Source organism: Procambarus clarkii, chromosome 73 (genome assembly GCF_040958095.1).
Source record: "Procambarus clarkii isolate CNS0578487 chromosome 73, FALCON_Pclarkii_2.0, whole genome shotgun sequence".
NCBI lineage: Eukaryota > Metazoa > Arthropoda > Malacostraca > Decapoda > Cambaridae > Procambarus > Procambarus clarkii.
The window spans coordinates 25,181,156-25,195,795 of record NC_091222.1 but is presented as its reverse complement, the minus strand read 5'-3'; the positions used below and the strand labels follow the sequence as shown (position 1 = coordinate 25,195,795).

Here is a 14,640-nt window from a genome sequence, read left to right as displayed (position 1 = left end):
GACTGCACCCTGCGTGACGGGAGATGTCTCCCGTCGAAGGGGGAGCTATCAGGAGGCCATATAATACTTCGAAGTGATTAGGATAAGGATTTGGAATAGGACGAGGGGGATAGGAAGCAGCTGCCAGATATTCCCACCCCCACACATCATTCTACTATGAACGAATGGCATATAATACTTCAATAACATCGTTATCCAGCATTACTTGGTAATAAAATATATATTAGTTAAAGGTTATGGGCAGGATTTCTGTTTTATTTTCAGATATAAATCCATTTGATTGATTATGAATCGCTCACAAGACGAGCTTTGGGTGCACAATAAACTAATTACAAAATGATTGTGAGAGCCAGGTCACCATAATGATCTTCTTGAGGTTATCTTGAGATGATTTCGGGGCTTTAGTGTCCCCGCGGCCCGGTCCTCGACCAGGCCTCCACCCCCAGGAAGCAGCCCGTGACAGCTGACTAACACCCAGGTACCTATTTTACTGCTAGGTAACAGGGGCATAGGGGTGAAAGAAACTCTGCCTATTGTTTCTCGCCGGCGCCCGGGATCGACCCCCGTCCGGTGTATATTACGTGAAGTTTTTCATGAGAGTCGACCCAATTATGCATAATTTGCATAACCATTGCAATCCTTCCGTTAAAATGTCAACGCCCCTTGTCCACAGGGGCGTTGACACAGCTCCAATAGAGACATGGAGGGCCTCTATTGGGAGTGTGTAAGGAAGCGTAGTGTGAACAAATCCACAAGGGCCGTGACGAGGATTCGAGCGTAGTGTCTTTGGCATAGTGTAGGATGCTCCATCAGCAGCAGCAGCTGTTGGTGGTGTTGGAGAAGAGTTTGAGGGAGAGATCAGTAGTAATATGCAATCTAACCTAACCTAACCTAACCTAACCTAACCTAACCTACTAGAGCCTGAGGGAGACGGAAAATAAGGCTATAATATGTACTATCTATCGTTGTATCATGCTCCTTATGGCAAATAAGGAGCGAGATTGAGGGAGCTATCAGGAGCCAGATTCGAACCAGCTCACTTGAGACTCCCAACCCTGGAAACACAAACCGAAACTGTCTCTATTTTACGCTTATTACAACTTGTAATAAAGTTGTTACATCTTGGCTTAACGTGTTTATGACGTATTAGAACGTTGTTACAACTTGCTATATTGGTTGTTATAGCTGGTTAGGAGGTGTTAAAACTTGTTCAAACGTTGTACCAACGTCGTAGTTTCGGTGTGTGTTTGGCGGGAAGCTAGCAGCCCTTAACCACTACACCATGACATGGTAAACAAGCAATGCAACCTGGGATTCCATTGACTCCACTAGGAGTCCCGAGGCTTCCAACCATAGCCCAAACCAGAGGTTTCAGAGTGTGAAACGAAGGGGTTCACACAAATTAACACAACCACCATCACTACCGGTCGGTCGGTCGAGCGGACAGCACGCTGGACTTGTGATCCTGTGGTCCTGGGTTCAGGGAGTTAGCCAGCTGTCACGGGCTGCTTCCTGGGGGTGGAGGCCTGGTCGAGGACCGGGCCCCGGGGACACTAAAATGCCCCGAAATCATCTCAAGATTACCTCAAGATAACCCTATGCCCCTGTTACCTAGCAGTAAAATAGGTACCTGGGTGTTAGTCAGCTGTCACGGGCTGCTTCCTGGGGGTGGAGGCCTGGTCGAGGACCGGGCCGCGGGGACACTAAAGCCCCGAAATCATCTCAAGATTACCTCAAGATAACCCTATGCCCCTGTTACCTAGCAGTAAAATAGGTACCTGGGTGTTAGTCAGCTGTCACGGGCTGCTTCCTGGGGGTGGAGGCCTGGTCGAGGACCGGACCGCGGGGACACTAAAACCAATAAACTATATAAAAAATAAAGACAATAAACCTCCAGTACATAAAAGTTACTCCAGTAAACCCATGAACATTATTAGCAACAGTTATGTTATTTAAACATCCTAGAAAATGAAATGTATAAATGTACTACCTTCTCACCACAGTACACCGTCACCATGATCTAGTGGTGGTAGCCTGACCCCACAACACTGCGGGTGTACCTTACCATGTAGGAGGAGCAGCAGGGTGTAGGTGACAGCCTGGAGCAGTGCCTGGACCATAGTGTAGGCTGGTGGGCCAAGACAGGGCAAATGAGATTGTCTGAATATCTTACACAGACCCATTTTCTACCGTTCACCCCTAGGTCGCACAAGCGCCTGCGCAAGCACTATTATTTAGGGCATAATACTTCTCACCAGCTCCACCCATAACAAAGGATAGCGAAGCTTGAGTGGGATTTATGAGGCTCTACGTACTGCATCTTCGACACGCATTGTAAGGGAACCTGTATGTCTGGGAGCATGTCTTACCGTTACTTATTGTTAGTGAGAAGAGAGGAGAAAGAGAGAGAGACAGAGAGAGAGAGACAGAGAGAGAGAGAGAGAGAGAGAGAGAGAGAGAGAGAGAGAGAGAGAGACAGAGACAGAGAGAGAGAGAGAGAGAGAGAGAGAGAGAGAGAGAGAGAGAGAGAGAGAGAGAGAGAGAGAGGGAGAGGGAGAGGGAGAGGGAGAGGGAGAGAGAGAGAGAGAGAGAGAGAGAGAGAGAGAGAGAGAGAGAGAGAGAGAGAGAGAGAGAGAGAGAGAGAGAGAGAGAGAGAGAGAGAGAGAGAGAGAGAGAGAGAGAGAGAGAGAGAGAGAGAGAGAGAGAGAGAGAGAGAGAGAGAGAGACAGAGAGACAGAGAGACAGAGAGACAGAGAGACAGAGAGAGAGAGAGAGAGAGAGAGAGAGAGAGAGAGAGAGAGACAGAGAGAGAGAGAGACAGAGAGACAGAGAGAGAGAGAGAGAGAGAGAGAGAGAGAGAGAGAGAGAGAGAGAGAGAGAGAGAGAGAGAGAGAGAGAGAGAGACAGAGAGAGAGAGAGACAGAGAGACAGAGAGAGAGAGAGAGAGAGAGAGAGAGAGAGACAGAGAGAGAGAGAGAGACAGAGAGAGAGAGACAGAGAGAGAGAGACAGAGAGAGAGAGAGAGACAGAGAGAGAGAGACAGAGAGAGACAGAGAGAGAGAGAGAGAGAGAGAGAGAGAGAGAGAGAGAGAGAGAGAGAGAGAGAGAGAGAGAGAGAGAGAGAGAGAGAGAGAGAGAGAGAGAGAGAGAGAAAGGGGGGTGGGACAGTGGATGAACAAGGCATTACCTCACATGGATTAGGATATGCAGATCCTGTTACACTATCTTGGGAAACTCCAGAGGAGGGAGAGAGGGAGGGATAGGGAAGAGAGAGAGGGAGTGAGGGGAAAGTATTTAACTGAATAATTAATGTAACGTGAAGTGAGACTGAGATTCAAGCGAGGGATACATGACTGAAGGATTAAAGTGAGTGGGAGATTATCGAAGGATTAAAACGAGGTGGGCATGACTGTAGGATTAAACACATTAACATAGTAAATATATATACAAGATATTTGCAACACCTCTGTGAGGAGCGTTGTATGGACAACTGTCCACAATGGTTATCAACAAGGGTAAAAGGCTTAAAGGAATGGTGCAAAATTGTGTGAATTCTGACAGATACAGGTTGTGTCTGACGCAACCTGGAGAAGCAAGGATGTTGTTGTTAAAGATTCGCTACCTGGAACAGAGTTCCAAGTAGCACGGGCTATGGTGAGCCCGTAGTGCCTTAGAAGCAAGGAGTCAGATGTCGGTTCATCAATTTTTTGGGAACAAATATTTGCTAGTATAAGATTCCGTTTATAGGAACGACAGATTTATATATGTGGTAGAAAGGTCACAGATACACCATGTGTAGCTTAACATACAACTTTATTCACTAAATTAAAACAAATAGTTACACATGGATGGAGAATAGTTGTCTTTACTTAATGAATGTTGTGTTAGCAAATCTATGTGCAGCATCCTTCACACTGACGGTACTCAAGACGAGAGATTCCACCTTAACCTGGTTGATACATGGTTGATGGGGTTCTGGGAGTTGTTCTACTCCCCAAGCCCAGCCCGAGGCCAGGCTTGACTTGTGAGAGTTTGGTCCACCAGGCTGTTGCTTGGAGCGGCCCGCAGGCCCACATATACCTGGTTGATGGGGTTCTGGGAGTTCTTCTACTCCCCAAGCCCGGCCCGAGGCCAGGCTTGACTTGTGAGAGTTTGGTCCACCAGGCTGTTGCTTGGAGCGGCCCGCAGGCCCACATATACCTGGTTGATGGGGTTCTGGGAGTTGTTCTACTCCCCAAGCCCGGCCCGAGGCCAGGCTTGACTTGTGAGAGTTTGGTCCACCAGGCTGTTGCTTGGAGCGGCCCGCAGGCCCACATATACCTGCTTGATGGGGTTCTGGGAGTTGTTCTACTCCCCAAGCCCGGCCCGAGGCCAGGCTTGACTTGTGAGAGTTTGGTCCACCAGGCTGTTGCTTGGAGCGGCCCGCAGGCCCACATATACCTGCTTGATGGGGTTCTGGGAGTTGTTCTACTCCCCAAGCCCGGCCCGAGGCCAGGCTTGACTTGTGAGAGTTTGGTCCACCAGGCTGTTGCTTGGAGCGGCCCGCAGGCCCACATATACCTGCTTGATGGGGTTCTGGGAGTTGTTCTACTCCCCAAGCCCGGCCCGAGGCCAGGCTTGACTTGTGAGAGTTTGGTCCACCAGGCTGTTGCTTGGAGCGGCCCGCAGGCCAGGCTTGACTTGTGAGAGTTTGGTCCACCAGGCTGTTGCTTGGAGCGGCCCGCAGGCCAGGCTTGACTTGTGAGAGTTTGGTCCACCAGGCTGTTGCTTGGAGCGGCCCGCAGGCCAGGCTTGACTTGTGAGAGTTTGGTCCACCAGGCTGTTGCTTGGAGCGGCCCGCAGGCCAGGCTTGACTTGTGAGAGTTTGGTCCACCAGGCTGTTGCTTGGAGCGGCCCGCAGGCCAGGCTTGACTTGTGAGAGTTTGGTCCACCAGGCTGTTGCTTGGAGCGGCCCGAGGCCAGGCTTGACTTGTGAGAGTTTGGTCCACCAGGCTGTTGCTTGGAGCGGCCCGCAGGCCCACATACCCACCACAGCCTGGTTGGTCCGGCACTCCTTGAAGGAAACAATCTAGTTTCCTCTTGAAGATGTCCACGGTTGTTCCTGCAATATTTCTGATGCTCGCTGGTAGGACGTTGAACAACCGTGGACCTCTGATGTTCATACAGTGTTCTCTGACATTTCATCTTCCACAATAATTTCTGCCTAACACCACTCCCTTATTCAAAGGAAAATCAGCTCGGGAAAATTTTATGTGCACATAACTGACAGGTGTTTGAAATAAGTGCAAACATGTGCACTGCCAGAGACCTGCACTCGGCGGGAGTTCAGATTCAGATGTTTATTCAGGTAAGGTACATACATACAAGTGATGTTACATTAATGGATTGATATATAGATAGAGCTAGTACATACAATGCCTAAAGCCACTATTACGCAAAGCGTTTCGGGCAAAAGTTCTTCCTCTAACTAGCCCCACCAAGCCGAGACAAGGAAAGACCACCGGACTACTATCTTGAGGTTATCTTGAGATGATTTCGGGGCATTTTAGTGTCCCCGCGGCCCGGTCCTCGACCAGGCCTCCACCCCTAGGAAGCAGCCCGTGACAGTTGACTAACACCCAGGTACCTATTTTACTGCTAGGTAACAGGGGCATAGGGTGAAAGAAACTCTGCCCATTGTTTCTCGACGGCGCCTGGAATCGAACCCAGGACCACAGGATCACAAGTCCAACGTGCTGTCCGCTCGGCCGACCGGCTCCCAGGTTGCTATACTATAAAATACTAGGTTGCATTTGCACCATGAACCAAGTTACTAGTGTACACACAAATTAACACGGTACTTACTCGAAAGAGCCGGCTCACACACTTTCATTTACATATGGATTTCCACCCAGCGTCTTCAATCAGGGTCTATGTAATGGATGGAGCTTCTCTACCACTGTGGAGAGTCATCCACAGAGCTGGGCGAGTTCTGGAGTCATTACCCTCCAAACACACACCGAAACTACGACGTTGGTACAACGTTCGAACAAGTTTTAACACCTCCTAACCTGTTATAACAACCAATATAGCAAGTTGTATCAACGTTCTAATACGTCATAAACACGTTAAGCCAAGATGTAACAACTTTATTACAAGTTGTAACAAGCGGAAAATAGAGACAGTTTCGGTTTGTGTTTCCAGGGTACTTGTAGCTTATAGAGATATGAGACTTGAGAAAAAGAAATTGAAAACAGAAAGAAAAAAAAAAAGACTTGAGAAATGCTTCACCCACGTACTTCAAATACAAATAATCGCCAACAGAACCTAAACACCTAACCCAACCCAACCTAACCATACATCGAATTTTTATGTATAATAATATTAATTCATATATATGGGAACAAACCAATTTTTAATACACAGTATGTTAAAATTGATGAATGCATCTGGGAAGGATGGCGGCTGCTTTAAACAGCCTAGTGTGAGGACGGCCGCTGCTTTAAACAGCCTAGTGTGAGGACGGCCGCTGCTTTAAACAGCCTAGTGTGACGACGGCCGCTGCTTTAAACAGCCTAGTGTGAGGACGGCCGCTGCTTTAAACAGCCTAGTGTGAGGACGGCCGCTGCTTTAAACAGCCTAGTGTGAGGACGGCCGCTGCTTTAAACAGCCTAGTGTGAGGACGGCCGCTGCTTTAAACAGCCTAGTGTGACGACGGCCGCTGCTTTAAACAGCCTAGTGTGAGAACGGGTTGAAATGTGGTGGCGATGCTTCCTTGACTACACAAGTGCGATGCATAACACTTTCACCTGCTCGCATACCCAGAAATAGTATGCCATCATAAATACTGCAACTGAATTGCAAATGGCATTACCGATCCAAGGATACCCAAAACGAGGGAACTATGACCTGGGACAAGGGCATTGCACAATGGACATCACTGCACAACATTGCATCCATGGGGCAGCAAGTCGAGCCGAGAGACCCACCAATCTCTCGCATGAAGAATGAAGACAGTAATGATCACAAGGATCCTGTATAGCATTGGTTTCCAACCTGTGGTCCGTACAGGTAATTCTGAGGGTCCACAAGTAAGTAATTATCAAAAGAAGGCACCAAACCGGGAAGGCTATGTAGCACCATCAAATGTGCGGAATAATCAGAGGGCGCTAAATATCACCAAGGATGCCAATACGAGAACAAAAACGCATAAGGCGAACGATATCAAAAGTATCCGAGTCACCAAGAATTCTATCGAGGGACAGGTGACCGCGAGGGGCGGTCGGAAAGCAAGACACACGCTCGTCCTGGAAGTCGGGACATTTTGCTGCCACAAAGGCCGTCGCGTGTTTCACCTATTAGCAATTACCGCAAGAAGATTTTTTTATAAGCACATTTAGGTTGTGTATCTAGGAGGAGAGTGGAAGGAGGGACCAGGAAAGACCTTGGACCACACTGCCTCCTCATTCTGTCCGAGTCAGCTGCCTGCTAAAACGTGAGAATTCTATCTTGTTGGCCATAACTAAGAACTCCGTCATCACGACGTTAATTAGTATCTCTTCATCTGTCTTATTCCATTTAGCATGTTTCGTTGCAGAATACGGTTCGTGGTATTTGGAAACTCATCCGAGATATAAGTAATAAGAAAGAGAAGTGCTCACCACATGATCACTGCAAAAGCAACGTAACTCTCAGTGTTAAAATCTGTGATTATCGTCAACATCCGTGAAGATATTTCCACGAGATGAAATTTAGAGTGGATAGCATTGATTCCCAATTGTTGTTGTTAATTTCTCTGAGCAAGATAAATGTATTTTCGGCGATATTTTGAGGACATTTCCCGCCATCACCGTGCGGCGCCCACCACTAGTGCCTTATCCCCACGGTCTAGTGCGCTCGCAAATTCCACCCTTGTTTGTAGCCGTCACCGCCACCCACCTGTTACTGCGCTACTACGGTGGACCTGATTTATGCAGGCGATGAGTCACAATAACGTGGCTGAAGTATGTTGACCAGACCACACACTAGAAATTGAAGGGACGACGACGTTTCGGTCCGTCCTGGACCATTCTCAAGTCGAAACGTCGTCGTCCCTTCAATTTCTAGTGTGTGGTCTGGTCAACGACCTGATTTATCATTCACACTAGCCACTTAGTGTACACCACGTGACTCGCATGTTAACCATGTGCGGTCCGGGCTTGAGTAGTCTTCACCAGCCACCCTGTCTGATTGTGGCTGGTAATGTTATTCACATGTTATCACATGCAGTCAGTGCTCGAGTTGTTGCACTAGCCACCCTGTATCAACTATTATTACTCGCATGTTACCTCGTGCGGAGATTGCTGGAGTATTTCATCGGAGCATCTACAGTCCAACATTGTATGTAAGGGAGCATTGGGGAGCCGGTCGGCCGAGCGAACAGCACACTGGACTTGTGATCCTGTGGTCTCGGATACGATCCCGGGCACCGGCGAGAAACAATGGGCAGAGTTTCTTTCACCCTATGCCCCTGTTACCTAGGAGTAAAATAGGTACCTGGGTGTTAGTCAGCTGTCACAGGCTGCTTCCTGGGGGTGGAGGCCTGGTCGAGGACCGGGCCGCGGGGACACTAAAGCCCCGAAATCATCTCAAGATAACCTCTCAAGAAGGAACGTGTGAGTGGCAGGCCGGTCTTTGAGTACAAATATTTTTCATGTTTAAATAAGTGATTCTTTGTGTTGATCTAGGATCAACCGTCCGACCTTCCGTTATCTCGTTATCACCTGTAACAGACGTGAGTATACCGGTTGAGGAGACGGTAAGAAAGTTGTCCCTACAGCTGTCTGCGTGACCTTGTGTATGTCGCTGTCTTTGGTGTATTATACACCCCACCACACATTTAGTAGTTGTATACTTGTGTGCTTTTAATTGTACAGAGTTGTTATTATTTCATTCATATTGACTACTGTGTCTGTGTGATACCGTGTATGTTTTATTCTTTCAGTGGAAGAGTAAGGCATTGAGTACTGTGTCAAGGTGATACGTATGATTATATTATCATGATTGTGTTATATATCACAGTGTTGTACTTGAGTGTTATAGTAATGTGTTGAGTATAATTATTCAGCTTGGTTAAATGTGTTGGTGACAAGATTTAACGTAATTATTGATTTGATTGGTAACTGTCTTGGTGACAGGAGCTAAAGTAAAGAATTACTGTTTTGATTTGTTACTGTCAGTGTGACAGAAGGATTAACGTAATTAATTAGATATTGATTTGATTGCCGTCCAAGGGACAAGTGTTAACGTAATTAATTAACTAAAGACGGCCTTATTGACAAGTCTTGCATTGTTTTGTTGTTATTGTTTTTGTTGTTATTGTTTTGTGTTGTATCATTGTTGATTGCCACTGCAGGAGTTATCTTGAGGTTATCTTGAGATGATTTCGGGGCTTTAGTGTCCCCGCGGCCCGGTCCTCGACCAGGCCTCCACCCCCAGGAAGCAGCCCGTGACAGCTGACTAACTCCCAGGTACCTATTTACTGCTAGGTAACAGGGGCATTCAGGGTGAAAGAAACTTTGCCCATTTGTTTCTGCCTCGTGCGGGAATCGAACCCGCGCCACAGAATCACGAGTCCTGCGCGCTATCCACCAGGCTACGAGGACCCCTACGTACGGACCCAGGACTACGAGGAGTTGAGTGCAGTCGAGTCCGAGTGTGCACTAGTGTTCAATTAGTTTACTTTGTTTCTATCTTACCCATGCATGAGGGTCCGAGACAAGGTCTTGTGACATCCAGACAGGGTTGGAGGGCTGCGTCCTGCTACACACGGAATTGATTAGCTGTGGATTGACTCTTGAGAATTAACGCAATGTAAAGTCGTTATTGCCGTGTATTAGTAAGTCAGTTTGTTGAATAAATTGTTATTTTTGCAAAAGTGGCTTTCCATCAACAACCTTAGAAGAGTACTACCCTGTTATATTGTTCGCTACAGCTACTTCTAAAGTCTTGAATTTAACCGTTTTAACTCTGGGATAAAGCCCAACAGCCTCAAACACTAAATACTAAATATTTGGTGTGAGAATCCATTTGTTACCCCCTCAAAATTGCTTATGCAATTGAAGAGCTAACGACCCAAGTGATTGGACCTCTGCGTTTGCTGTCGCCTTTCCTAGTTGAGTAATTTTCACATATGGCACCCACTCTGCGGCTAGTTAGTGTTGCTTCTACTAGACATACTACCACATCTGGCGCCCAACGTGGGGCCTCTAAGTGTGACTAAGATTACCCAATTAAGGGACACACTCACAATATTATATTGCACTTATATGCTGGCGCTAAAATTCAAAACTAGGGAATCTTTGTTGTGACAAAAGCCCGTTACGTTGTGCTGTATTTATAATAAAGGTGATGTTTAAAATAATGTTCACTTTGATGGGTTGAGAGGAATTCTCAAACTGCTATATACAGCAGGTCGCCAATCTTGCAGTCGAGAAGGATCATCTGGTTGCTATGTACAGCAGATTGTCAATCAAAACGTCGGGAGGGATCCTTAGATTGCTATATATAGCAGGTAGCAACCATGGCGTCAGGAGGGATCCTCAGGTTGCTATATACAGCAGGTAACCAACCATGAAGCAAACCATGAGAAGAAAAACGAAGACCTTGGCCACCATCTCCAACTGCTCCACAGTGTAGTCCGGCGCCCAGCGGCAGCGGTCACGGAGTCCTATCAGCTCCTGCTTCTTGTGCGACGCTGGCATGCCAAAATGTTTCACTTGGGTCATCTTTTGGTCCTTAAAGAGTCGATTATCGATCAAAATATGAAATATGATGACCAGGAAGGTGATGCCCACGCAGAATAGCAACCAAATGTCCACCATCTTGAAGTACGAGGTGTTGGGCAGCGAATTTGATGCCTGTCGGGTCAAAAAATGCATCTTAATATTTGTATGTTGACTACATTGTGAACTTTGTCGGCTAAGTGACACATTTATTCATATATGAAACATAGCGTGTGAACGTTTCATCATGATGTGTTTGGGGTGCGAGTAATGGTATGAACGGACCTGAGCGAAGAGTGTAGCGAGGACGAGAAGGGCCGTGAGAGTGACCATGACTCGCACGTCGAAGATGGAGGTTCTGAAGTAGAAGGTGAGGTAGCTGATGATCATGAGGATGAGGGAAGGAATGTAGATGTTGAGGATGGAGTTGCCAAACTGTCGTGTCATGGGCACCCGGACCCGAGCCTCGCCTGCCAGGTAGTCCTTCCTCAGGAGCACCTTCACGTCCCCGATCTGAGGCACACACAAGTAAGGAATTATCAAAAGAAGGCACCAAGTCGAGGAGGCTGTGTAGCACCGTCAAAAGTGCGGGATGTTCAAAAGGCGCTAAATATCACAAAGAATGCCAATACGAGAACAAAAGCACATAAGACGAACAACATCAAAGGCATCCGAGTCACCAAGGATACTATCGAGGGACAAGCGACCGCGAGGGACACTCGGGAAGCAAGGCACGCACATTCTGGAAGTCAGGATATTCATACAAGGATATGCATGATCGTAAAAGGGACAAGGCAATTCGGACAATAAGGAGCAGGGTGGTGCTTCATTAAGTGCTCGTGAGTTAAACGGGTATGGCCAATATGTAACCTCGGCAGAGTCGTTTCCCGCCGCCCGTTACAGTGGTATGAGGAAGGCCATGGGGACACACTTCCATTAAGAGCATGCAGCTTGTCATCCTTACAGACGACCAGCGATCCTGCCAACGGGCATGGATCGAGGAATGAATAACTGGGTAGAAGTCAAAATAAGGAACACCTTTGTGGGAAATGGGACAAGCGCGGATAGCCTCCTTCATGGCAGCATCCACTCACTTATTTAAGGAAATAACTTGTAGGTTATCAAGAACCCATTAGGGGAAGTCCAAATAAAGAGAAGACGAGCAGGGAGAAAGATAAAGACAGTAAAGGGTGCGAGTGTGGGAGTTAACATGAGTGGGCTCACCAGAATTTAGAAGAGACAGAAGAGAGGACAGAAGTTTCAAGAAGTCGGTACCAGGTGTTTGTCAGAACATCACCCCAAAGGGTATGCTGACAGTAAAAATAACCCAAAAGAAGCACAGGCTCTGGTGAGGAGTCCAACAGGTGTTTAAGATCAGGAAGCAAAAGTGGGACATTTGTGGGGAGATAAATGGAACAGACTGTATACCATTTACAAAGACACGGGCCGCAGAACACCGAATGGGCTACTGAAAGAGTAGGGGGGACAAAGGAAATATAAAGACGGATCAAGTGTATGTAGTAGAGGCATGGAAGAGGGAAAGAAATAACCCCGGAAGTGACCAGGATGAGCACCAAGCATCGGATCCCGGAGATAAACACAAAGCGGGGAGATCTGCACGATCAGAGGCTGGAGTTCATGGAAGTTGGCCAAAAATAAAAAAACACGAATATTCCATTGAAGAACAGATATAGACAAAAAAAGAGAGAACAGAAACAGAGATAACAAGTGAGAAGCAAAGGCAAAATAGAATACAGTAGACTAAGGAAGAACAAAATCAGGATCAGTGAAATTAGGGTGATAGGGTAGGGCTAGCAAAGCTAACTGAAACAAGGGAGCAGGAGGACGAACCAGAGGTGAACGGACAGAGTCCGGAGCGAGAAGAGGCAATGGAGAGGGGCAGTCAAGGGAAGTGGGGGCAGGAAGGACAGAAACAGGTGAGGGCACCGGAGCAAGGGGCAGCATCCAAGAGAGGATCAAGGACCAAAGAAACCTCCATAGGAGCGACAGGAGATCCCACCACTGAAAAGGGAGGGGAAGTAGGGATAGTGTCGGAGTCGAAAGGTAAGGAATACATTGAAGCCTTCTTACCCGCTGGGGAGGAAGATGGAGAGGAGCCAGGCTTACACTTCTGACAGAGACAGGTGTGTACCATCAGCAATATACTGAGTGACCGCCTTGACATTTTCAACAGAAGGTGAACGGGAACAGGCAACATGACGAACGCTGGGAGGAGGATGGACAATGGCCTGAACAGACAGACAGCAAGGAGGACTAAGAGACTGAGAAGAAAGAGGGCGAGACGAAGAAGGAGGGCACAGGAGACAAGGAAGACCGGGAAGGAAGGAAACACCAGACGGAGAACCAGGAGGAGGATCATTTGGCCCAAAACGCAAAGGAGCAGACGAGGTGGTGGAGGTGTCGGGGTCCAAGGCCTCGAAACGGTTGCAAAACTGAGAAAGAGGGAATGTAACACAATCATAAGACATGCCAGAAAAAGAGGGAAGACGGCAAACCTGGCACCTAGCCTCAGGAAAAGACAAATGATCACGATGCTTCAAATTGAAAATTGCTTCCTCAAATTTGTAATGCACACATGCGCGAGAGAAGGGAGGGTGCGCGTCACCGCAATTGATGCAGAGTTTGGGAAGAAGGGCACTCAGTCTTAGAATGACCCGAGGTTTCACACATGGGGCAGAGCCCTGACTTGTGCATCTGAAGGGACCATGCTTAAATCTCCAGCACCTGTAGCAGAGGCGAGGAGAGGCAATGTACTCCTGAAAGGAGCATCTGGCACCAGCAAGAATGACGGGAGAGGAAAGGGACCAACCATCAAACGTGACCTTCACAACGCGAAGAGGCTGATGACGACGACCACGAAGGGGTCAAGTGAAGGTATCCACCTGTAGGACAGATTGCCCTTGGGCCCCAAGGATATACTAAATATTCCCATGGCAGTCTTTATGTTCCTTGTCAAAAGTCGCAACTTGGTGTTGGAGAAGAACTGTGCCAATGCAGGCATTCAACCAGGCATTTTTGGAGATCCGAATAGGGGTCTTCCCAATACAGGACAACAAAGCCAAGCGGGCAGCTGTTTCATAAAAAGGGGCTGCAACAGGACAGGTACCAGTACGGGTAGGGTTAAAGGTGACCAACGTATCCACCGAATCAACAAGGTGCTTATGGAGAAATAAATCATCAGGACGATTAAGGGTCAACATGACTAAGATCAAAATACTTAGTCCACGTAGCAGGGCCTAACAAAGCCTGGAAAGGAGATTGTGAAGGAATCAAGCAAGAGCAGAGGTGATGACACCGAGCATCCCCCCAGTACGGAAGTGGGTAAAAGGTGCAGTTGTGACAGAGACAGAGCCATGCCAGGTGATTAGGTCGTCACCACTGGGGCTTGGGACTCAACCTTGCCACAGAGGTGGGAGGGGAGCAGGGATAGACAGTGGGGAGAGTCCGAGAAGGAACACTGTCAAGGCCCAATGTAGCAAGGGATACACAGCCCGGTCTTCCAACACATTCTAACTCGGGGGCTTGGTCACCCACACCACGAGTCTGGGAAATGAAAAGAGGGACAATCATCACATAATAACAAGCGGGTAACAATTTCATTCATGAATAAGTACCCATACCCATCAGGGAGCCATAATTAGAGGATAGGACACCCTACAAGACAGGGCCCCTCAGGGGTGCATCGTGAGTATACGCCCCGCAATTGCCACCTTAAGAACCGTCAGTCCGTCGAGATCGGGTTCAGCAATGAAAGCGAGGATTGACAAACGCATCCCCTCGCTCACAACGTCGGGTACATCAGTTATACAGGTGGGAGTGTGTCTCCCCAAACACCCTGGCATGAAAACAAAAGATGTTTTATCAAAACAAACGAATA

The 14,640-nt window shown here is 47.7% G+C and overlaps 1 protein-coding gene and 1 long non-coding RNA gene across 3 annotated transcripts in view; both read right to left on the bottom strand.

Moving 5' to 3' along the window:
* Positions 1-3,796: 3,796 nt before the first annotated feature.
* On the bottom strand, positions 3,797-4,803 carry LOC138356534 (uncharacterized). The gene is made up of 2 exons (XR_011224503.1): positions 4,081-4,803; positions 3,797-3,949 (listed from the first exon to the last, which is right to left on the bottom strand). It is a non-coding gene; the product is annotated as an uncharacterized lncRNA (long non-coding RNA).
* Positions 4,804-4,805: 2 nt separating this feature from the next.
* LOC123774135 (uncharacterized) overlaps positions 4,806-14,640 on the bottom strand; it is a 60,997-nt gene continuing 51,162 nt past the window's right edge. The window contains exons 7-8 of one of the 2 annotated variants that reach the window (XM_069312703.1): positions 11,028-11,255; positions 4,806-10,877 (exon numbers count right to left, since the gene is read on the bottom strand). In XM_069312703.1, coding sequence (XP_069168804.1) covers positions 10,560-10,877; positions 11,028-11,255 — 546 coding nt within the window. In that variant the 3' untranslated portion in view covers positions 4,806-10,559. The remainder of the gene's footprint in view (positions 10,878-11,027; positions 11,256-14,640) is intronic. The other variant, XM_069312704.1, reaches the window with a different exon arrangement.